This window comes from Amblyomma mixtum, chromosome 4 (assembly GCF_055824585.1).
Source record: "Amblyomma mixtum isolate Tamu chromosome 4, ASM5582458v1, whole genome shotgun sequence".
Taxonomy (NCBI): Eukaryota; Metazoa; Arthropoda; class Arachnida; order Ixodida; family Ixodidae; genus Amblyomma; species Amblyomma mixtum.
Window position 1 is genome coordinate 114,124,195 of NC_143015.1, and position 22,497 is coordinate 114,146,691.

At 48.6% G+C, this 22,497-nt stretch overlaps 2 protein-coding genes across 2 annotated transcripts in view; one reads left to right on the forward strand and one right to left on the reverse strand.

Annotated features, from left to right (window-relative positions):
- Positions 1-3,287, forward strand: part of LOC149347952 (lysosomal alpha-glucosidase-like) — a 53,698-nt gene extending 50,411 nt beyond the window's left edge. The window contains exons 17-19 of the mRNA XM_089541656.1: positions 62-111; positions 1,535-1,675; positions 3,168-3,287. Coding sequence (XP_089397782.1) covers positions 62-111; positions 1,535-1,675; positions 3,168-3,287 — 311 coding nt within the window. The remainder of the gene's footprint in view (positions 1-61; positions 112-1,534; positions 1,676-3,167) is intronic.
- A 1,175-nt stretch (positions 3,288-4,462) lies between these two features.
- LOC149347953 (lysosomal alpha-glucosidase-like) overlaps positions 4,463-22,497 on the reverse strand; it is a 47,161-nt gene continuing 29,126 nt past the window's right edge. The window contains exons 9-15 of the mRNA XM_089585701.1: positions 19,998-20,140; positions 18,976-19,060; positions 17,058-17,221; positions 14,744-14,832; positions 13,168-13,217; positions 10,492-10,629; positions 4,463-4,540 (exon numbers count right to left, since the gene is read on the reverse strand). Coding sequence (XP_089441827.1) covers positions 4,469-4,540; positions 10,492-10,629; positions 13,168-13,217; positions 14,744-14,832; positions 17,058-17,221; positions 18,976-19,060; positions 19,998-20,140 — 741 coding nt within the window. The 3' untranslated portion in view covers positions 4,463-4,468. The remainder of the gene's footprint in view (positions 4,541-10,491; positions 10,630-13,167; positions 13,218-14,743; positions 14,833-17,057; positions 17,222-18,975; positions 19,061-19,997; positions 20,141-22,497) is intronic.

Genomic DNA, 22,497 nt, shown 5'->3' on the forward strand with positions numbered 1-22,497 from the left:
TAGAATAAACGTATAACCAAGCGCTTCGATGCGGCTGTCCTTTCTCGGTTATTTGGCGCAGGCTCCTACGAGACTGGAGCCTATGGGCTGGCCGATATCATCTTCCACAAGGTGAGCTCCTTATTTTGATTTACTGCGGATGGCCTCCAGTTAATCTTGTAAGCGGGCCATAGGAGCAGAACGACGAGCTGCGTAAAATACTACGGCGCGCTTTATTTCTCGCATTCTATACTTTTCCCACACGCCACCGCTCTTGAAGTCTTATACTGTTATGATGTGTCGTGTGCTGGTTAAACAGGGGACTCGAACATTTGGGGACCCGACTTAAAAAAAAACTGCTGCGCGCTAACTGCTGGACTATTCTAGAACAAAAAACACCATACAGAAAACAGCTTATTATGGCCCACGTTCTCTGAGGAGTACTGACATGCCTAGATTGTCCGTAATTAATGGTAATCTGCTGTCAGCTGCGAGTTGTAGTTTCAGAGAGGCAAGCAAAGTTGCTTACCAAACAGGTGGCGCAACCTGTCGGACGAAGGAGGTACTTACACCCCTTCTTGGAGGCAGGATTAGTTTCGCGGTTTCTTTGAAGATTAATGTCACCTTTTCGTGCTCTTTTAGCAATAAAAGCAGTACCCCCTCCTTGTGACTTCAAATTAAACGAACAGACAAAACGGCATCTCTAAAGGAGGAGCACAAATCGCCCATCCGACGACCCGGGCCCGTTGTTGCTCCTTCGTCTGATAGGTGGCGCTGCTTGTTGGCTGAGCTACTCGGGGAGCCTCCTTAAAAACTGAACTCACAGACGACCACAGTTGCCGAATAATTGCGGACAATCAAGGCAAACGCCGATGCTAAGGTAGTTATCAAAGAACGTAGACCACAGCATGCTGCTTTTTGCACGATGTTTGCACCGGAATGGACCCGTATTTTTGGCAGAGGAATTTTGTTGCGAAAGCAACACTACGCGAGTCGCCAAGCCATGTCGCGGAGCCGAGGAAAGGCCATACTGCGCATGCACGAGGAGCAGTGACGTCACACGGCGCACAGCTGGCGCGCCGCCGCCGTCCTTGCGCGGGTGACACAGAGGTGCCGCCGCCCCGCTCGCCAGTTGCGCATGCGCAGTAGGGGCGCATAACTAGCGTGCTGGGGCAGTTGCCGCTGCTGCGTGCTCTCCATCGCCTCTCCTCCAAGTTTAACCAGAGCTAAACCACTGCCAATTTATTTTTAAGTCTCGCTGCCAAATATGAAAGTCTCTAGCTGTATGGCCTTACCAGGTTGCTCGGTGAGCGCATTCAGATGCTAGCTAAAGAAATGCTTAATGTAGGATTCCAGGCCTCTGGTTTTTCTGGGCCTGATTAGACCTCCCTTTTACGAATCCTCGTGTAGACTCCGGTCATCGCCTTTCACGTCATAACTAGTGAAGCCATACGTTAAATCTCAAGACAGTCTTCTATACTCAGGCCAAGCCACCTTGCCAAACCTGTAGGCGTAGTAGTCAGCACGCCTCAGCTGCTTATTCCCCCAACTCCAGGACACCCTGGTTGTGGTACCCCGCCACACCGGTTTCGCCTGCGGTGTTGTACGAGAGCTGCGCTTCATCGGCCTGTGCTCGGGTCCTAAGCTGACAACTCTGGACGGCGTTCCTGTTTCTTTCACAACGCATGGAAACCAGGTAAGATTGGTAATAAGTTAATTAAATTGTGCTCCCCGATAATCTGGATTTGAACTAGTTGGTTCATATTGCAATTAAAAACCGCAGCCAATGAGGGACAGCAAGGAGACCTTGCAAGAGGCTGGAGACAAGGCCTGCCTCGTGTCGTGTCTTCTTGCTATGTCGGGTCCCAATTTGGCTGCTGTTTTAACTGCCGTTGTGCTGACTGTCGCTTTAAGACATGTAATGGTTCCTTTATATACCTATATGGCACCATTATACGTGGTGGTCCTACGCACCCTGGTTCTCCGAAGCCCTATTGGGGTACTGCAGAAGTTCGTTGACGTTCTGTAAGTACGCAGCGGGCGATAATAGCAGCACTTAGCGGCTCAGCAGAAACTTAGGGGTCTGAAATCTATAGTATCAAGACTGCACAGGAATCTCCCGCGTGCTTGAGCAAGGAGCACACAATAACGAGCTTCCAGGAGCCTCAGGGATGCTTCCAGCACTGTACTACTATGCAGCAAGCCTAGATGCCACAGAATAGTTTAGGACGGCGATATAAGCAGTCTTGCACTTGGTACAGGAAGGCCTCACATAGATGGAACTTGCCAATCTATGAACCTTTGAAAAGCTTCGCGAATGAACTATAACCTTTTCTAAATGAACTTTCATGTTTTGTCAAATGAACAAGTAGACATCGAAAAACCTGGTATGGTACAAAATGCAGAGCTAAGTGCCGGGGAAGACATGTGCTGGTGCTGGCTAAGCGCTCGTTTTATACGCCGCTGGTTAAGCCTTTCGTCTTCTTTTTCGAGAGTCGTTTCAGACTTTTCATATCTACCTCTGATGTACGAACACATCTAGTGTTTCTGACCTACTCTTCGATGAATTGTAACCATGCACTGCCTTCTTATCATCGCAACTAGAGGTCCGATCCTCGCCCTTTTTCACACCCAAAAAGCTGGAGATTCTTTCAACATCCGACAAGGGCAAATTGGTTTTCTTGTGACCTGTACAGCCATTGCATGCTCTTCCACCGAGGCCACCTTGGCTTCCTTGACAATGTATACAGATATTGCGCAACATTGTGTCACTGCGCTACCGTCTATGAGGCTTCCAGCTATCTAGACAGAAAATAGCTCATTCCTACTCATCTGCCGGTTCTTGCTTTCCCACCGTATGCTCATTTTTGTTGCAAAAGCAACACTACTGGAGCCCAGTTCGGCTAGGCGCGTATGCTCGTGGCGGTGCGGCTACCAAATGACCTTGAGTCGCCGTTGCCTAGCAACCGCTTCAGCTGTGCTCCAACAGATGGCGCCGCGCCGCTGTTGCCTACACACCCAGAGGGCACCACCCTCGCACAGACGATGGGCTTTTTTGTAGAGCTAGGCCGTTCCACTTAGCGCACCCCTCTTAACGCTACATTCGCTATTTGAGGAGACACACATTAGTCATAGGTATGCCAGCTTTAAAAGTTTTTTCTCTCTCTATCGCTGTTTCTTCTTCCCAGACCGTGATCTCCAATCTGGCACTGCCTCTGAACGAGACCAGCGTGCTTCGTCTTCACCTAAAGAGCATGCAGACGGCTCTCGTTCCTATTATGAGGAATGGGAACAGCTGGAGGCCGTAGAAAGGGGATCGCATTCGTCGGATGGGGGCGACCGATGCTCCAGATCGGCGTACGGCAAATAAACTTATTTTGCTCTACCCATGGAAGCGAGAAACGGCGCAATTGCGTGTTCACGAAAAGAAGTGTTCGCTGCTGCCGTATCGTCTTGCTAATGCAGCACTGCGTTAAGTAAATAAAAATGAGGCTGCACACTTAGTCAGACTATGAGGAACTCTGTAGCGATTAGCTCCGGATAATTTCGACGTACTGGGGTCTATTAACGTGCACTGACATCGCTCAGTACACGGGCTTCTAGCATTTCGCCTCCATTGAAATGAGACCGCCGTGACCGGTGACGAACCCGCGTCTTTCGGGTTCGTAACCACTGACCACTGGTGTTCGTAACACCGTAACCACTGAGCCACCATGGCGGCTCACTTAAAAACGCAGCATGGCCTGGCAGACCTTCCATTCTGACGAAAGCAGATCAGGTTATCAAAAGAAATTTCTTTACTGCAACAGGATGGAGAAGTTCTACTTGGCGAAAGTCTTCGATACTGTTTGACTTGAAGCATGCGCTCTCGAATATATGGCCTTGGTTGTCATGTGGTTCAAATAGCCTTGACTCGTATGGACCTTACAGAAGTCGGTTTCAGGTAGTTTGGGGAAAGCCTAAATATTAAACAGGAAACTGGTTTTTTCATCGGGAGCTGAACTACACATGCATTTTGTCTTATCTGCTTACCTGCTAGGAAAGACTGGTTAGAACTAAAGCTTTTTCGTATGTATTGTTTTTGTGAGTCTGAGAGAAGCTTCTCGCCTCTGCTAGTACTTTATTAAGCGGTCGATGTTTCGCTGGGAGAGGATGTGAAGGCTTTTGTATCATTTCGCCCTTATCTAAAGCTTCGTTTTCAAAGCTGTTGCGAGAATAATAATAAGAATCCAGCCTTAAACTACAGGCTATCTAGGCTATCTATTTGTACACATCTAAAACATGCATGTATGACGTGTGGTAGTGTCGTTTTACGCCTTCTGACTGAGCGTCTTTTAGTGGTAGCGTTAAGCAGTCTCGTTATGGCTCTAACCTATTCTAAGTTAGATTACCGGTCCGCTGGTTATACATAACGTTTATTATACTGACTCCTTACATCAATAGTTCCTATAGAAGACATTTCGAGGCGGTTGCGGCGTACACTGTTTTATTACCCATGTCTCGCCAGAGTAATGGCAAATGGCTTGCGCAGCTTGTGACCAATGTCGAAAATGTACAGCGTCTGCAACAGAGAAACATACACCACTCTTCAATTGCTATATTAAATGTCATATACCATAGATGCTTACTATCTCCAGACTCGGCCGTACAACCTTTTACAAAGCAGGCACGACGTATAGTTAGCGTTAGCCTCTAGGGTACGTACCACCCCTAATAGCCGTTCGGGGTGGTATTATTTATGGTTAGCACCTTGCCAAAGCGTACGGGAAATTAGAATAGGATGTACCCAATTCACACAGCAGTCAGCAACCTATGTGCAGGCATGAGAATGAGCAAAGAATGCAATAAAAAATTTCAACCAACGTATTACGACAAAGCCAAATATATGTGAAACGTATAAGCGAGCAACAGTCAGTGGCTTGAGCATCATGTTCCTTCGGATTTGCATTTTTTGTAAAAGTTTTGAATTACCTTTAAACTAGATATTGTTACGTGGCAGGAGGCGTTCACGCCACGAAGAACACTGGTGCACTCACGCTGAACAGAACACAAGCACAGGGCGCACCGGATGCCAAAACACAGGCCACCGTCCAGGATTCGGTGCCCGAGCACGCGCCAAGCGCCCTCTCACTTCGTCGGCCTCATCTTCTCTGAGTCGATCCGTAGCATGACCCCCGGGCGCAAAAGCACCGTCGCGGTGCTGCTTAGCGAGTGTCAGAAGAAGGTAGGTGGTAGGGCTTGAGGCGCGACACGTGCACAATATCGGAGGGTGGAGTACGGGAAGTGCACTCGGGGAAGGCAGGCTCAATCTCGTATGTGACGGCTGTGACTTGGCGCAGCACACGATACGGGCCCACATATCGAGAAAGAAGCTTTTCCGAGAGCCCTACGCGGCGAGAAGGCACCCAGAGCAATACAAGGGACCCAGGCAAGAAGGCACTGTCCAGGTGGTGGCGGTTATAGTGCTCTTGCTGAGAAGCTTGGGAGGCTTGCAAGCGGGAACGGGCGACTTGGCGAGCATGGTCGGCATGGGCAGTGGCTTCACGGGCGTATTCAGAATGTGGGGGACGAGATGTGCGATACAATGTGTCAGGCGGCAGTTGAGGCTCGCGGCCGTACAGGAGGTAAAACGGAGAGTAGCCGGCAGTGTCGTGGCGGGATGAATTATATGCAGATGTAACGTATGGGAGTGCGACGTCCCAGTCTCGGTGATCAGAGGAGACGTACATGGCGAGCATGTCGGTAAGCGTGCGATTGAGTCGCTCAGTGAGGCCATTAGTTTGGGGGTGGTAAGCGGTCGTCAACTTGTGCTTAGTTGAGCACGCGCGAAGAATGTCGTTTACCACTGCTGAAAGGAAGGTGCGGCCTCGGTCGGTGAGCAGTTGGTGGGGTGCTCCATGATGAAGAATGACATCCTGAAGAAGAAAGTCGGCGACATCAGCGGCAGTACTCGTGGGGATCGCACGTGTTATCGCGTACCGGGTGGCATAGTCTGTGGCTACTGCAACCCATCTGTTCCCAGAAGTGGACTCAGGAAAGGGGCCGAGAAGATCCAAGCCGACACGGTAGAACGGCTCCGGAGGGATGTCAATGGGCTGAAGATAGCCAGCGGGAGCAGATGCAGGGCGCTTGCGACGCTGACACTCATCGCAAGAACCAACGTAACGGCGCACTGAGCGGTAGAGGCCAGGCCAGAAGAACCGACGGCGGATGCGGTCGTACGTGCGAGTAACGCCTAGATGGCCAGCAGTCGGGAGGTCATGGAGTTCGTGGAGAACGACTGTTCGTAAGTGCTTCGGGACGACGAGGAGAAGGTCAGGACCAGTTGGTTGAAGATTCCGGCGGTATAAAATACCATCAACGAGAGCAAAGCGGTTCAGTGAAGGGTCGGTGTGGACGGACGTTAGGCGATCGATGATGGAGAGAAGCTCCGCATCCCGACGCTGTTCTTCGCCGATAGTTGTAAACGGCGATAGAGAGAACAGGTCAATAGCGCTTGCGCTCGTCACAGTATTAGTGTGGGCAACAGGGTAACGAGAGAGGCAGTCGGCATCTTTGTTCAACCGTCCGGACTTGTAGATCACAACGTAGTCATATTCTTGGAGTCGTAGCGCCCAACGACCGAGGCGACCGATAGGATCCTTCAGAGAAGAGAGCCAGCACAGTGCGTGATGATCTGTAACAACTGTGAATGGCCTGCCATATAGGTAGGGTCGAAATTTGCCAACAGCCCAGACGAGGGCCAAGCACTCTCTTTCGGTAATGGAGTAGTTCTTCTCGGAAGGGGATAGGAGGCGGCTAGCATAGGCAATTACGCGATGTGTGCCGGATTGACGCTGGGAAAGGATTGCCCCGATTCCATGGCCACTAGCATCAGTACGGACTTCCGTAGGAGCTGACACATCAAAGTGTGCCAAGACCGGTGCAGTGGTAAGCTTCCTTATAAGGTGGGCAAAGGCGTGGTCTTGAGAGGACCCCCAGGAAAAACTGACATCCTTTTTAAGAAGATCGGTGAGCGGCTGAGCAATGTCGGCAAAATCTTGAATAAATCTACGAAAGTAAGAACAAAGACCCAAAAAACTTCGAACGTCGTTGCTCGTACGGGGTACTGGGAAGTCCTTTACTGCTCGGATCTTGTCTGGATCGGGACGAACCCCTGTAGCATCGACGACATGGCCTAGTATAGTGAGCTGACGACGCGCGAAATGGCATTTTGAAGAGTTGAGCTGCAGCCCGGCATGACGGAAGATGGAAAGAACTTGTGAGAGGTGGTCCATGTGGGACGAAAACGAGGGAGAAAACACAATTACATCGTCTAAATAGCAGAGGCAAGTGGACCACTTAAATCCTTGCAGCAAGGAGTCCATCATGTGCTCGAAAGTGGCAGGGGCGTTACATAAGCCGAAAGGCATAACCTTAAACTGATATAATCCATCAGGAGTAACAAAAGCAGTCTTCTCCCGATCCTGGTCATCCACAGCAATTTGCCAATAGCCAGAGCGTAGGTCTATGGAGGAGAAGAATTTGGCTCCGTAGAGGCAGTCTAAGGCATCGTCGATTCGAGGAAGCGGATAGACATCTTTTTTAGTGATCTTGTTCAGGTGACGGTAATCCACACAGAAGCGCCACGAGCCATCTTTCTTCTTGACCAAGACGACGGGCGAAGCCCAAGGACTGTGAGAGGGCTCAATGATGTTCTTCTCCAGCATTTTTGCCACTTCCGCCTGGATTACCTGTCGTTCTGCATGGGAGACCCGGTATGGTCGGCGGCGGATCGGAGGAGCGTCGCCGGTGTCGATGCGGTGCGTAACGGTAAGAGCTTGGCCAAGGGCGCTGTTATGGAGGTCGAAGATGTCGGAATAGGACTCGAGAAGCGCAAGCAACTGACAAGATTGAGCAGGGAGCAAATCGGAGGGCATCATTGCCGTGATCGCGTCAGTCGAAGTAGGAGCGTGAACAGGATCTGCAGGAGCTGATGCATGGGCAGGGTCCAATGGGGCAACTGGGCAGGAGCCAATAGGGGAGAACGTTGCCACGCATATGCCAGGTGGATGGACTTGGGCTGAATAGCTGAAATTAATTAACGGTAGTGACACGCTGTTTCCCCTGATTGTAGCGACAGTATGGGGCAGTGCAACGTTGCGGTGCAGCAAGACATCTGAAATAGGGGCGACTAAGTAGTCACCATCGGCCACTGATGAGGCGGCTAGTGAGAGCAGAGAAACTTGGTCGGGCGAATACAGTCGGGGAGAATGCAAGGGTTCAGGATCGATGGTTGGGAGATCGAGGTGTAGGACGCCTTGCGAGCAGTCGATCAGGGCGGAGTGTTCTGACAGGAAATCGAGGCCGAGGATGAGGTCATGAGCACAAGGGTTCAAAACAGTGAACTGCACCGGAAGGTCATGGCCAGCAACACTAACGCGTGCAGTGCATAGTCCGTCAACACTAACTGTTCCACCGTCCGCGACACGCACTCGAGACCGAGCCGGCGTGAGAACTTTACGTAAACGACGACGAAGTTGTGCACTCATGACAGAGATATGCGCACCAGTGTCGATAAGCGCACGCACGGGGACACCATCAACACAAACGTCTAGTTGGTTCAAGTGGGAGGTCTGTAGAGGATTTGTGGGCCTGGTCGTGGATGCAGCGTCACCTCCGGGAGCTGCATCAGCTAGTTTTCCAAGTCAGAGCGGTCGTATGAGGCTGCCGAGGATCGAAGGTGCTGCGGGGATCGGAAACGCCGGCCTCGGGGAGATGGAGAGCGGGAAGAACGACGTGGTAGGGAGCCGGCGAGATCATTGGCCGAATCTGATTGGTCATGAGGTGGTCGGGGCGGAAAACGGGGGGGCATATCTGAACCGTTGGCATAGGAAAGCTCGGTGCGAGGAGTCGGAAACCATCTATTGCGGCAGTGCCGGGAAATGTGGCCGACACAGGAACAATTGAAACATATTGGGCGATCATCAGTGCTGGATTACGGTAGCGACGAAAGTACGGAGCCCTTGGACGGAAAACATTCCTGGTTGGTGGTCGGACGCTAGAGTTCCCGATGGAACAGATAGCATGTGAGAGGTCCAAATTTGCGAGTTCCTCTCGCACGACGGCTTGAATGAGGGAGACATCGGGCAAGGGGTGACTGGGGGTGGTAGGTTGAGGGGCCGCAGGTGCACAGGCCTCCATTTCGCGGCGAACGATCCGGGTGACTGCGTCGGTGATATTGAGAGGCGAAGTGGGAGGTGGGCTAGGTGGTGGCTGCTGCAAAACACACGTAGATGTGGCGGCCGTATGGGGAAGTCGTTCAAACTGTGGAAATATGCGCCGGCTCTTGACTTGCTCGAAGAGACGGCACTCCTTAATAACGGCATCCACGGTATCACATCCTTTGCACAGAAGCAAATGGAAAGCGTCGTCCGCGATCCCCTTCAGGATGTGGCCCACCTTTTTGTTTTCCGACATGGAGGTGTCAACCTGGTGGCATAAGGCAAGGACGTCTTGTATGTACGTGACGTAACCTTCACTGGAGGACTGAGCACGCGACTCAAGGTGTTTTTGGGTTGCGAGCTTCGAAGCATCCGTAGGTCCGAAGCTTTTCCTTGAAGATGTCCCAACTCGTTAGTTCTTCCTCGTTGGTGTCGTACCATTGCCTTGCTGTGCCAGATAAATAGATAATTACGTTTGCCAGCATGACGGTGGGGTCCCACCTGTTATGGGTGCTGACACGTTCGTACATGGAGATCCATCTCTCGACGTTTTCAGTTGAGGCACCGGAAAAGATGTCGGGGTCACGGGGATGAGCCATGACCATGAATGTAGTGGCAGTGGCACTTGGCGAGTCGCCGGGCTTCGTCATTGTAGCGGTCCCGGTGTAGCGACCGCTGCGAAGCTCCGTGTTGGGATAGTCCAGAACGAGAGGAAGGGGAAAGTCCTCACCTCCACCAAGATGTTACGTGGCAGGAGGCGTTCACGCCACGAAGAACACTGGTGCACTCACGCTGAACAGAACACAAGCACAGGGCGCACCGGATGCCAAAACACAGGCCACCGTCCAGGATTCGGAGCCCGAGCACGCGCCAAGCGCCCTCTCACTTCGTCGGCCTCATCTTCTCTGAGTCGACCCGTAGCAATATATATCGAAATTCAGAATAAATCCTAAAATTTTGAATGTGCTATCGCCACAAAGATGTTATATTTGTAAATTAGCTTCGCGCAAGGTGGATTAAGTTTGGTTTCCAAATTACACGAGATCAGGAGCTTGGATTAGGTTGCGTCTCGTAAGGTTACGTTAGGCTAGGTTAGGTCACGTCTGACGAAGTACGGTTGCTGCAAGTAAGTTAGCCTGGGCTATCATATCACAGTAGGTTTCAGTATATGTTACGATGCAATAGGGTAGGGGAGGTCAGGTTATTTTAGCTTAGGTTAGGTAAGCCTAAGTTAGGTTAATATCACGTTTGGTTCCGCTAGACCGCTTGCAATAGGTTAAGCTGTGATACGTAAGGTTAGCCCACGCACCGTGTTGGCGAAGGCGAACTTGAGTGGCCTATCGTTGAGCAAAACGCGCGTAGGGGCAGGGCCGGTGATGCCGAACACGGTGGCCGCACGAAGTGTGGTGCCCCACTTGCAGACAGAGCAGTGGCCCGTCAAGATGCCCTGCGATGTCGGACACAGAGGTGATCTCGATCAGTCACAAATTCTCTTTCAGAGATGGCAGCTGTAGTCTGTGTGACGATACACTACACAAGACGTTTTTCTTTTTACACTGATTTCCTCGCTCAAAAACGTACACGAAACTTTCGGGTGAAGCAGCTAAAATCTAGTCTTCGCTCCGTTAATTACAGAACTAAAAAATGGCCGAGGTTGAACGTGGCTTGAACCTAGTTATACGAGTGAAAGCACAGTTAAGTATGGTCTGAAGTGTCTGAAATAAAATATCAAGGTCAACTAAATGTCATTGGTCAAGGTCAAACGCCAAGGTCAGCGTAGTCATATGATCACGTGATCATAGCAGCTTGGGCCATACCACCACGCAATTAAGTTCGGTTTGACCTTGTGAAGCACTGAAGGTCATTGTCAACGTGGTGCCCACCGTCTCAAATCAAATTTCACGGTCAAGAGTCAAGGTCAAAGTCAGGTACCCAATAGTCGAAGTCATACGATCACGTGGTCATAGCTTGGGCCATATCACCACACAGTGTTAAGTTCGGCTTGACCTTGTGAGGCACTGACGGTCATTGCCGATGTGGCACCCACTGTCTCAAATCAAATATTGAGTTCAAGGTCAAATGTCAAAGTCAGATACCCAGCGGCCCAGTCATACGATAAGGTGGTCATACTAACATAGCTTGACCCATACCAACTCGCAGTTAGGTTCGGTTTGACCTCGTAGGGCACTGAAGGTCATTGCGTCATCTACATCGAGATCGGAAGTTTTACCCCGAGGAGTATAGCTCTCGCTGCAATATACAAAGTGGGAATGAAGTAGAACTTTACTGCGACGCAGCATTTAAAGCGCAGAGGATATCCTGCGCGAGGGTCACCAAATACAACTGGTCCGTCAGCTGGTCTTAGGCAGCCTGGCCCGAAACGAATAAATCGCAGCAGGGCAGGAGAGAACGTAATGTTACAGAATAACATGAGGTTCGGGGTTATGGAGCCGGTCAAGAACAAGCAAGTGTGAATTGTGCTAACAAACTATGAGAAGAAACAAATTTATAGCACTGAATCCAAACTGGACAGGTATGCAGCAAGAAAGAAGGAAAAAACGTGAAAAAGTTTTTTTCACAAAATAAAATTATAAACACCCAAAAATTTTCTCCTTGGCGCTTGAGAAGCGAGCTAAAATAAATTCTTTGATTTGCGCAATACACAAGACAATGAAAAAATTGAAATGGTCTAGGCCTTGGATAAAACCACACAACAGAAGTATTTACTCTGTGAGCTGCGCTACCAACGAGTTGCCTTAGGCGTTTAAACACAAGAAAACGAATTGTGGTTTTGCGATCAGATGAAAAAATATTAGTTGAGAAAAATTTGAAATGACGACTGCTTCAAAAATAATGTATAGCAAAGGCAAGCCTGACGCTAACACAAGTGAGAGACATACGGCCCTCAATCGTAATGTGATTTTTTTCGGGGGAATGATTGAAAGTGTGGTGCGCCATCTATTCAACATTCACTGTACTAATGGCACACTTACTGTGCACTCACATTCACTGTACTGATACGTAATTAGGGCCATCGACAGGACTTCATCACAGACTGAACCAAATGCGAATTTCAGGCGTTACAGCGGTAACACTCCTAAATGTGTTCCTGAAGGCTCGGCACATACACGTACACATAACATGAGGAACCGTTCCTCGGTGTCTTTATGGAAACCATCGTGCTATTAGAGTGCGATAGATTTACGCGCCAATTCGGCCGATCGCAGCCTGTCATACTCTAATTTGCAGGCTTCAATAAGGTGCCGTGGCAGCACTCTTCGCGACTGCAGTTGTCGAATTTTGGCACATGGTGCCCCGTAGAGCAAGGATGAAGAGAGCATGAACTGAGAGTGTGAGTATGAGAGTATGCAGCGTAGAAGAAAAACAAGTGCAAGCATGCGCAGCTCATTATTTGTTTTTTTTTCTAGTATGCTAAGAGCTGAATCAATTCACTGAACAACAACAAAGGAAGCGGTGTGTCCGCAAGGTACTCTCGATATCAAAAAAATAAAAAGTGGTAGGCTTTTAACGCAGTAAAATCGACTAGACGTGCGAAAGCATTTGTTTAACGTGGTTGGCTCATGGGTTTGCTTTGCTGGGTCGTCGGGACGTATGGCAAGGATATTAAACTAAGGTTAAGCTCCGGTCGAGGTTAAGCTGGTCTGATTTCTTCGTACCGCAGATGGAAGTTGGTGAACAGGAGAATGGACAATGCACAGTGTGGGAAAGTGCTGCAGTTTAACAAGAGACGTGATGGGCTGCGGCGATAGCATGGTGCTCTCGTGCAGTGGCCAGCTAGGGTGATCCATTCGTGCCACCACGGGTTCGATACGCAGTATCGGCAGTACGTATTTATATTCATTTTATTTCTGCATGGACAAAAGTCACAGTCAGGGTCAAGCTTCACACAAACTCGGTGAACCTCGTGAAGTAGTGCTTTGTCGCTAAATATTTTATTTCAGCGCCAGTATAATCATTGACTTACCTTCATGTAGGAGAAATGGATGAGAGAGTAGCTACCGGAGACGAAGGTGCCTGCATGCAAAAGGAATAGTAAAAGAAACACAGCGTTATTCCAGAAGCACAAGTAAAAAAAAATTGCGAAATGCTAAAAATGAGCAGTAAACAGTGCATCAAGATAATCTCCACACTACCAAATGGGTAATGCCCGACCAAGGGATACCCATGGCTAATTAGAACCCTACATGCCCTAGGAGCCTGGGATTCTGAAATACTCAGCCTAGTCTAAGCGTAGTCAAAGTTCATCGAGGCTTACAGCCGCAAGGTGCCGTCGATGGTATTACGAACGTACAGCACATCAGTCGGTCGGTTTCACTGCACTAAGTGAGCAGAGTGCCTGATCACAATAAAAAAGAAATATAAAAATATTCGGCACCTGCTCTTCGCATTTAGCATATAACTATAAGCGCTTAGTGGAAAGTGAATCGAAAAAGAGCCCTACGGAGACCAAATTCCATTTTGTGTTGGCAATAGATCATCGGGCTAGGTAAGTTTTATACGAATGGGAGCATTTGCTGTCGCTGGATAGCTAGGACAGACATAGTTGCCTGCCGTATCTATGCAACGCCCACAAATGCTGCCATGCAATGCATGCAGTTGGCAGCTGTATACCTCCCAACGAAATAAGACCACTTCCGGTCCAGTGACGTCACTTCCTTCGAGCAACTGTGAATTTTCCCGTCTGGTGACGTCCCTAACGTGGGTACTGCAGCGTGCTAGTTGGCTTGTCATGACAGTTTTTGCATAACATTGGTTTGACATGACAGCGCCTGTGTCGTTCATCTGCATCGTCCTGTGTCCGCAGAGTTCCTTTCTGTCACGTAATTTGCCCACACCGAATGGAATGCTCCAGTCTGGTGAAATCACCTGGGCTGTAGACATATTTTATGACCGATGTCGCATTTTTGCCCCTTTGGGTCTACAAACCTCGAGAACCATTCACCTGATTTTAATCATTAAAGTTTACCTACCTAGCCAGTAGTGAAAAAAAAGAGTATTTCCTCGCATACTAACGAATGGAGGAAGCAGTCGTTTCCCAGCACGAAGAGTTTCGGAAAACGTTGGTCTCTGTCTTTTATGGCAACTTTGGCAGAAGCACAGCCGTGGCACTTCACTTTATTTTGCCTCAGTTTTGTAAGTAGTAGTATCACACGACGCAAAATCGAAGTTTGGAGTGAAAGCAGCACTTGGTGTGTTCCAATAGCTGGGGCTTCTAGTGCTCTCAGAACTAAGCCAATGCAGTTACATCACCGACCAGGACATATGAAGTCATGTGGTCATATACTGCCAGGGCTTGGGCCGTACTAGTACGCAATTAAGTTCGGTTTGACCTTGTGAGGCATTGAAGGTCATTGTCTCATCCACATCTGAATTGGAAGTTGTACCCCGAGGAGTAGAGTTCTCGCTCTAAAAAAATCTGCTTCGCTAGAAACCAGATTCTCGCCATGATTACAATGAGCAGTAAACATTCTGCTTGTAAATCCTCAAGGTAACTTGTTTGCCGCGTTTTCAGCATCGCAGGTTTTCTCTCGGTATCTCACCTGTCAACACGCCGTCGTCACTGATCAACTCGCCGTAGGCGTAGTCGGAGCTGTCCGGCGACACTATGATGTGAATGTCGTTGGTAGAACTGAAAAGTATCATCATCATCATCAGCCTGATTGCGCCCACGGTAGGGCAAAGACCTCTCCCATGTCTCTCCAACTAACCCTGTCCTTTGGCAGCTGCGGCAACCGAATCCCCGCAAACTTCTCAATCTCCTCCGCCGCCTAACTTTCTGGCGCCCCCTGTTACGTCTTTGGATAGGCACACTGCCGCGTGCAAATAATGACTGCTGTAACGACACGAAGAAGACCTAATATTACATTTCTCCAGCTTCTTTGTATACCCAACAATTCCAGACAAAACCATTCTGAGCTCAATACCGTTTCTGAACGCAATTTTTTTCATATAATGTTAGATTTCAATACAACAATCAATATATCCGCAGACCACTCGCTGGAAATCTTGTATTCTTTTTCTATTAACGTTTTTCCTATCGTCAAAAGCGTTCCCCGTTGTTTTTCTAAGGCAGTCTTAATTGTTACATGCGATTGGTGGAAACACCTTAAAAGAAAGATTTCGCTGCATGTCAGAAGAATAGACCATTACCGTCAATAATTTCTGAACACTGTTTTATAATTTTTCAATTTTCAGAAAATTTTGCCGAGAATATTGGACATGATTAAGATTTGCGCAAATGATTTTGAATCTTAAGCGCTGCGTTTGAAAAACTGTGGAGCAACCTTGTGAGCTTTTTATACGCTTGCTCAATAATTTAAACTTCACAGGTAGATATGTTTTGGAGTTTTTCAACGGCACAGTTCTATTTGGTGAGGCTTATCTGAAAGCATATAATTATACCTGATTTCATCCTTAGCAGGCAGAGATGCTGAACTAGTGCCGCTGTTTTCACCGGTTATATTTGCGCCAGTTTTGTTGCAAGCTGTTCCGAGCGAATGCCTGAAAAGTTTGCTACACACATCATATGTAACCTAGTTAAATTATTAGTTTACGGTGGGGACAATGCTCGAGTGCTGTGTGAACGATTCTTTTTCTTATCTCTTGTGCTAGATGCTATCCCCATTATGCCCTTCCAACACTACAAAATTTGCATAAAAATGGGACGCAAAGGAATGTAGAGACAACACGAGCACTCAAGTTGTCTCTATTCTTCGGTAAATCTTCATTTTGCTCTAATTCCGAAGTCATGGCAAACCAAACAGGTCAACTTCGTGTATTGATCCCTCAGACAATCCCAGCGGAATACATTCTTCGCTGCAAAGCGAAAGTATTTCGCCATGCAAGTGCACTGGTTTAGTAGCATCGACAGAGTTTCGTGTACAGTACTGATTGCTCTGTCTTGCAGATGACCCGACCATCGTCTTTCCCTTTAGCCATCTTAATCATCAGCGTTGTTATCGTCTAACAGGTTAAATACACTACATAACAAATACTTCTCCAACTCGCGTGGTGCGCCATCTGAAGTCCAGTTATACAAGCAAGTTTCTCAATTTGACGTTTTCTCCACCTGACATCACTAGATCTGGCCTGTCTTCTTCACAGCGCTATACGTTTCCTACTTTATGGTACGCACAAATGGTCCTCAGCGCACTACAAGAGTCACTCCGATAGACCCCCTCCTCTTGAAGTTCACTAGAATATATTCAGCTTAAAGTTGCTGTAACCTTAGCTGCCATCCTTTTGTCTTTAATTGTAGCTCAAACTACTTTGTCTTTCACAGTTGACGAGAGCACGGAGTAACACGAGAAAAATTTTAACACAGAGGAGCACATGGAACCACAGGACCAGCGGCTTCGAAATAACAAATTTGCCCAATATAAAATAAATAGGCTCATCTGATTGCCTGGTTTGGCCTAGTAGCTTAACAGTTAAACAGCCTTTAATGTTCCCTTTCTGTTTCCTTTTCGTCGGTTGCACCTTGTTCACTGCAACAATAAGCCAACTAGATCCAACCAGAGCATTATTTGTGCTTTCCATAAGCCGCTGAGGAGCACAAATAATGCAGGTACTGCACGGTAGCGAGAGGGCACAAAGATGGCTGCCGAAAGCAAAGTGAACAAGGGCCGAGCAGTAGCCTCAATCTGCTAGCCAACGTTTCTACACAAGGACTTGTCTATCCAGACGCAGACACTGTAGTCGAAACGTTGACTAAAGCAGTGAGGATCCCCCTAAAACTTTGCTCACTTTGTTTTGCGTTGAAGGTGCTACAGTTGTTAAGGGATGTCACGAAGTGTATATATGATCTCCTAACACTGCACTCCATGTCCGAAGGAGGCAGAAAGATGCCCGTACCGGTTGAGCGCTCTCCCGGGGATGATGGTGCCTCCGCGTGTGAACATGGCCGCCGTGGCGTTTGGGGACGGCACGAACATCACCTGGCCAGCGCTGTCGATGCGGTGGCTGTTGTACCAGTCGTACCAGCGGCCGGCGGGGAAGTAAACCTCCACCAGGAATCTCTGCGCGATCAGATGTTCGAACAGGTAAGAAAATGGTTAGGCAATGGTATGCCGCATAAGTCGTAAGGGAAAGCCAAACTGAGTATCACTGTTAGTGCGTAACTAGCTGTTATAAAAATCGTCGATAGACAGTCTATAGACTTCTTATAGACTCTACTGCCTTGCTATCGATATGCCGTTTTGTCTAGTCATAGTCAATAGACTGTCTATAGACAAAAGTCTACTAAAAGCGTGTGGCCATAAATCTATAGATTGTCTATAAATGGTCCATAGGATTTGTATTGCCTATATAGACAGTTCTCTAGGACCTGTCTATAGAGAGTATATAGACATTATAGACAGAAGTCTATAGACAGTCTATGAACTGTTTAAAAAAATTTATAAGGGAGGGCACAGTGCCCCTGTACAGTCGTCCACATATCTGTCTAGGGCACTCAAATGGCCCACCATGGAGTACATTTCTGTCACTTCAAAGTGACCTACGGCTCGAAACATGACCTTATCGTGCAATAAAATTCCCATGAAGATTATTTAACTCCTTATGCCTTTAAAACCTGTATCGAGACCGCCAGGCAACGGTAATTGTCATAAATGGAGAACAGAGCTCACGGTTTGAGCGCTCTAGGCATTTATATGTATACCGACTGGTTACGACCCGTTCGCACGATACCATCTTCCTCTAAATCTCCCGGCTTGAGCAGTACTTTACCTTCTGGCCATTGTCGGTGTTCGAACGATCGCCCAACCGGACAATTATCGCGTGCGGTAGAGTTACGACGTATCCCCTTTGGCGCACGGTGCTAAGCACTCTTCTGTCTCCTGCTGGCCGCATCGGCTTCTTCGCACGCTACAAGCCGCGACAACTTTCCTTGCAGGTGCTCCCAGCGGTGGGCTTTATTTGTGCAGCCTGGGTTGCTCTTCCCGAGCGAGCAATCATTAATTTAACTGCCACCTGCCATGGTGGGCAGTTGCTCACTATGCAGTGGGCAGGTTGTGATGACGCCGCGAGTTGACGTTACCTAGGTGGTCCACTTGCCTCTTAGGTTGCTCTTTGGGGAACACCTGTCAGGGCCATGCCAGTGATCTTTTGCTGACAACGTCGACGCCAGAGTTTCTGCATAACGGGGCCTTTAACGCTATCACGTTACAAGACCGCCTTGGTGGCTCAGTGGTTATGGCGTTCTGCTGCTGACCTGAAAGACGCCGGTTCGATCCCGGCTGCAGCTGTCGAATTTCGACGGAGGCGAAATTCCAGAGGCCCGTGTGCTGTGCGATGTCAGTGACCTTTAAATAACCGCAGATAGTCGAAATTTCCGGAGCCCTTCACTACGGCACCCTTCATAGCCTGAGTCACTTGGGGACATTAAACCTCTATAAAAACTAAACTAAACTAGCCGTCACGTTAAAACTTTAGGACGCCGCTGGAAGCTCGATTTTCACAAAAAGTGCTTCAGTGTCTCTTTGAAGTACAGTCTTTGTCAAAAGTAACCAGGCTCCATGGTTTGCTTCTCATTCGTATAACAGAGCCCTCACGGCTTCCTTCAAGATCAAAAAGTTCTTTGAAGATGAGAACAGGGGTTCTTCTTACCATACAGAGATTTAGAGCTTGAGGGCTGTAATAATAGCTTTAATATACGACTGAGAAGAAAAACGTGCAGCCTGGTTACGTTTGACAAAGACTGTACCTGATTCTTTCACTCTGCACATATAAATATGCGTCAACCACCTTAGCAGCGGGCCATTTAAACGCGCACCTTTCCAATCTGAGGAGCGACAAGGAGGCCAGGCCCGAACATGAATTGGTCGGAGTACTGGTGCGTGTACGGGTCTCCTGGAAATCTGGAAAAAAAGAGGGCGAAAGTGGTTTTAATCATACTGGGGTGAAGCATGGTTGAAATGAACTGGATTTTTCATAAACAGAGAGGGGTGGAAAACATCACGCCTGGGCATAGTGAGCAAACGCGAACGAATGACTATGATGTTCATTCAAGAACTCGTTCCCGGCATAGGTATGCTGTTTTTAAGTATTCAGGTTACAGTAAAAGTAACCCAAGAACTATGCGTCTGATTTTCGAATTTCAGTACAACAGTGACGTCAAGACCGAAATTATGTGAACGCTGAACCTGCTGCAGTACATAAGTGGTTGGAACGTGCAACTGCAGAGCCCGAGAACTACGCATCGAATTCAAGCCTGGGCGGCCGCATTTTAGTGGAAGCAACAAAAAACGGCAGACTGCTGTTCGATCTCTGCGTAGGTAAAAAAAATACCAAGGTGGCTTAAATTAATGGGTAGCCCTCCACTACGTTACCTCTTTCTCTTTTCTTTCCCTCCCACCCTGTTGCCTCCTATAAAGGCAAGGTTCAGTTGTCCATCGTTAAGTGAGACAGTTACTACAGCTTTCATTTCCTGAAAACCAACATTTAGTTTGACGGCGTAGTTGAAGTGTCCAGCAAGAGTGACTGTTACTGAGCCTCTCCTTTCATAAGAAAATTTGCTGCTTGCCCTTCAAACTGACAACTGCCTCCTTTCCTGAGGCTAATTAATTCCCGCGCAGCGTGGTTGATGTGTCCACCATGAGTGACACAGTGAATTTGCCTTTTCTTTGTATAATTCACTTATTTATGAACGCTGAAAAGACGTCTCTGCCATGAGCCATACGCTCCCAACGTTTTTTTTCTCTCCGCTACGCACTCCTCAGAACTAGGAGTATGTACAATACAAAGAAAACAAGTGCGAAGTGTCACATGTTCTGGCATAGTAGAGGATCTTCTTACTCGAAGTAGGTGGGCCGTGCCAGCATGCCGCCGCCCTGCGACGCCTTCACCATTGTCGTGTAGGCATACGGGAGCAGGAAACGGCGCAAAGCAGTAGCCCGGAGTGCTTGGTTCGCCACTCGCTGCTGGATGGCGCTAGAAGGCTGCGTGGTATATGGAACGGGGGAAAAATTATACGATTGCGATAACCGGTAATGCAGAAAGTTTGAGCAAAATTTTCTAGATATTTGTGGTCGGATGATGGCCTTTAAGCTCTGGTTCAATCTCTGAACGAGCGGTGACCACAACTTGCACTCCTCGCGACGTGCTCGCCGCATACGAGGTCTGTTAGAAAAGTATCCGACCTTTGCCCGAAGAAAAAAAACTGGCATAACTGGAGCGTTAAAAACCTAATAACCTTCAAAGTAGTCTCCTTGGGGCTCCATATACATCTCCCAGCGGTGCTGCCATTGTTGGAAGTATTCCGAAAAGGCCCTTTTCGGAATGGAATTTAGCTCTCCTGTCGTTGCAGCCATAATGTCCATTCTTTTCTGAAATCGCGCTCCTTTCAATGGCATCTTGATTTTAAGAAACAGCCAGAAGTCGTAGGGGGACATATCAGGAGAGTAAGGAGCCTGTTGAACTACAGGAGTCAGGTTTTTCGTCATAAAAGTCTGAATCAAATGCGAGGAATGTGCAGGAGCAATGCCGCGAGGGATGCACCAATTTTTTGTTGACCTCAATTCCGGTCTCTTGCGCCGCACAGTACCACGTAGGCGATGGAGGACATTCCTGTAGTACTCTTTAGTCATTCTTTGACCCTGTGGGGTGCGTACTCGTGGTGTGCCACACAGAGGGAGTCAAAAAAGCAGTCAGCATCACTTTGACATTGCTGCGCACTTGGCGGGCCTTCTTTGGTCTTGGTGACGTGGAATGCGTCCTCTGTGACGACTGGGATTTGGTTTCCGGGTCGTACCCGTACACCCAAGACTCGTCACTAGTGATTACGGCGGCGGTAAAGTCAAGGTAATTGTTTGTGGAATCCAGCATCTCCTGTGAGACTTAAACACGAAGCTGCTTTTGCTCCACCGTGAGCAGCTTCGGCACGAATTTCGCCGCATCTCTCTCCATGGCCAAATCTTCGGTGATAATGGAATGTGCAGAAAAATTGCTGATGTCCACCTCTTCCGCAACTTCTCGGATAGTCACACAACAGTCCCGCATCACCACAGCGTGCACTTCGGCAATTACCTGGTCATTTGGGCATGTTGATGGCCGACCGGAGCGTGGCTCTCTCTCCACGGATGTGCGGCCGTCTTTAAACCAGTTGCACAACTGCTTAATCTGTGTGCTGCTCATAGCATCATCACCGAAAGCCGCCTGAACATTTCGAATGGTTTCCACTTGGCTGTCGCCAAGTTTCTGGCCAAATTTGAGGTAGTAGCGCTGCTCCTCTCGCGCCGCCATTTTCATTGCAACAAAAAACCGACGAGAGCACTGCGCACTCCCTCACTCAAACGCTGCTTGCCAGCGACTGACGCTATCGGCAGGCGGGAAAAAATTCGTGCATGCGCACGAGGGTTCAAGGTCGGCTGCTGTAAGCGCGCTTGTTTCATATCCATCAGGTGTTCGCAAAAAAAAATAAAGCCGGATACTTTTCTAACAGACTTCGTACTTTTCAGATGACGTCATCGGTGAATGTACACTGCGCGCGCTACTCTGGCGCCATCTCTTAGCGGGTCGCCGCCGTGGAGGACGTCTTAATGCTGCTGCCGTAACCTCCTCCTCCACTTTTCTCCTCGAACGGTCTTTGCTTTCATTGCACTGCTCCGCGTTCTCCTTCTTCCTCCATTGAGACAGTTACTGCGCCATTTCGATTCCTAAAAAGACAAAAATTGAGGAGTACGTTCACTGAGCTGGTTACGCCACAGACGGTTACGCCGGTTACGCCGCATGGAGGAAGGAAAGGACGCAGGAGAGGCGGTTGCGTCACATATTATGAAATGTGTAAATGGATGGTCTCCCTACTGTTCTTTGTGCGACCGGCCTTTGCCAATAGATTTCCAATATTGGACCAATTAGCTGTGGTGTCCCAGCCGCTCCAGCCGCTCGGATGGCACCATCGAAGACCCGCCGCTTGCACGGCTCGTAAACAAACGGTTTCGCGCCAACCTGCTCTTCGACCTTGGCCGGTCCTCCTCACCTTCTCCTGTGGCTACGTCACGTGACGTTTTAACATAGGGACAATGTGGAGGGACCTAGGGAACATTGGCTCTACTACATGTATCAGCTCTTTCTTATACAAACCGGCAATATTTAACTTTTTTTTTACATAAAGCTCTTCGTCCTCAAGCAAATTCGCATCTCGTTTCCTCAGGCCAGGCAATAAGTTAGTGGCGCCGACGTCTTTAATCCAGTCCCAACATGGTCTACATGCGAGAAATTGCGGCATTCGCACGTCTATAACGGCCAATTTCACTAAAAACAGGTCGTTCATAATCTAGGAAAGGACAAATTATTG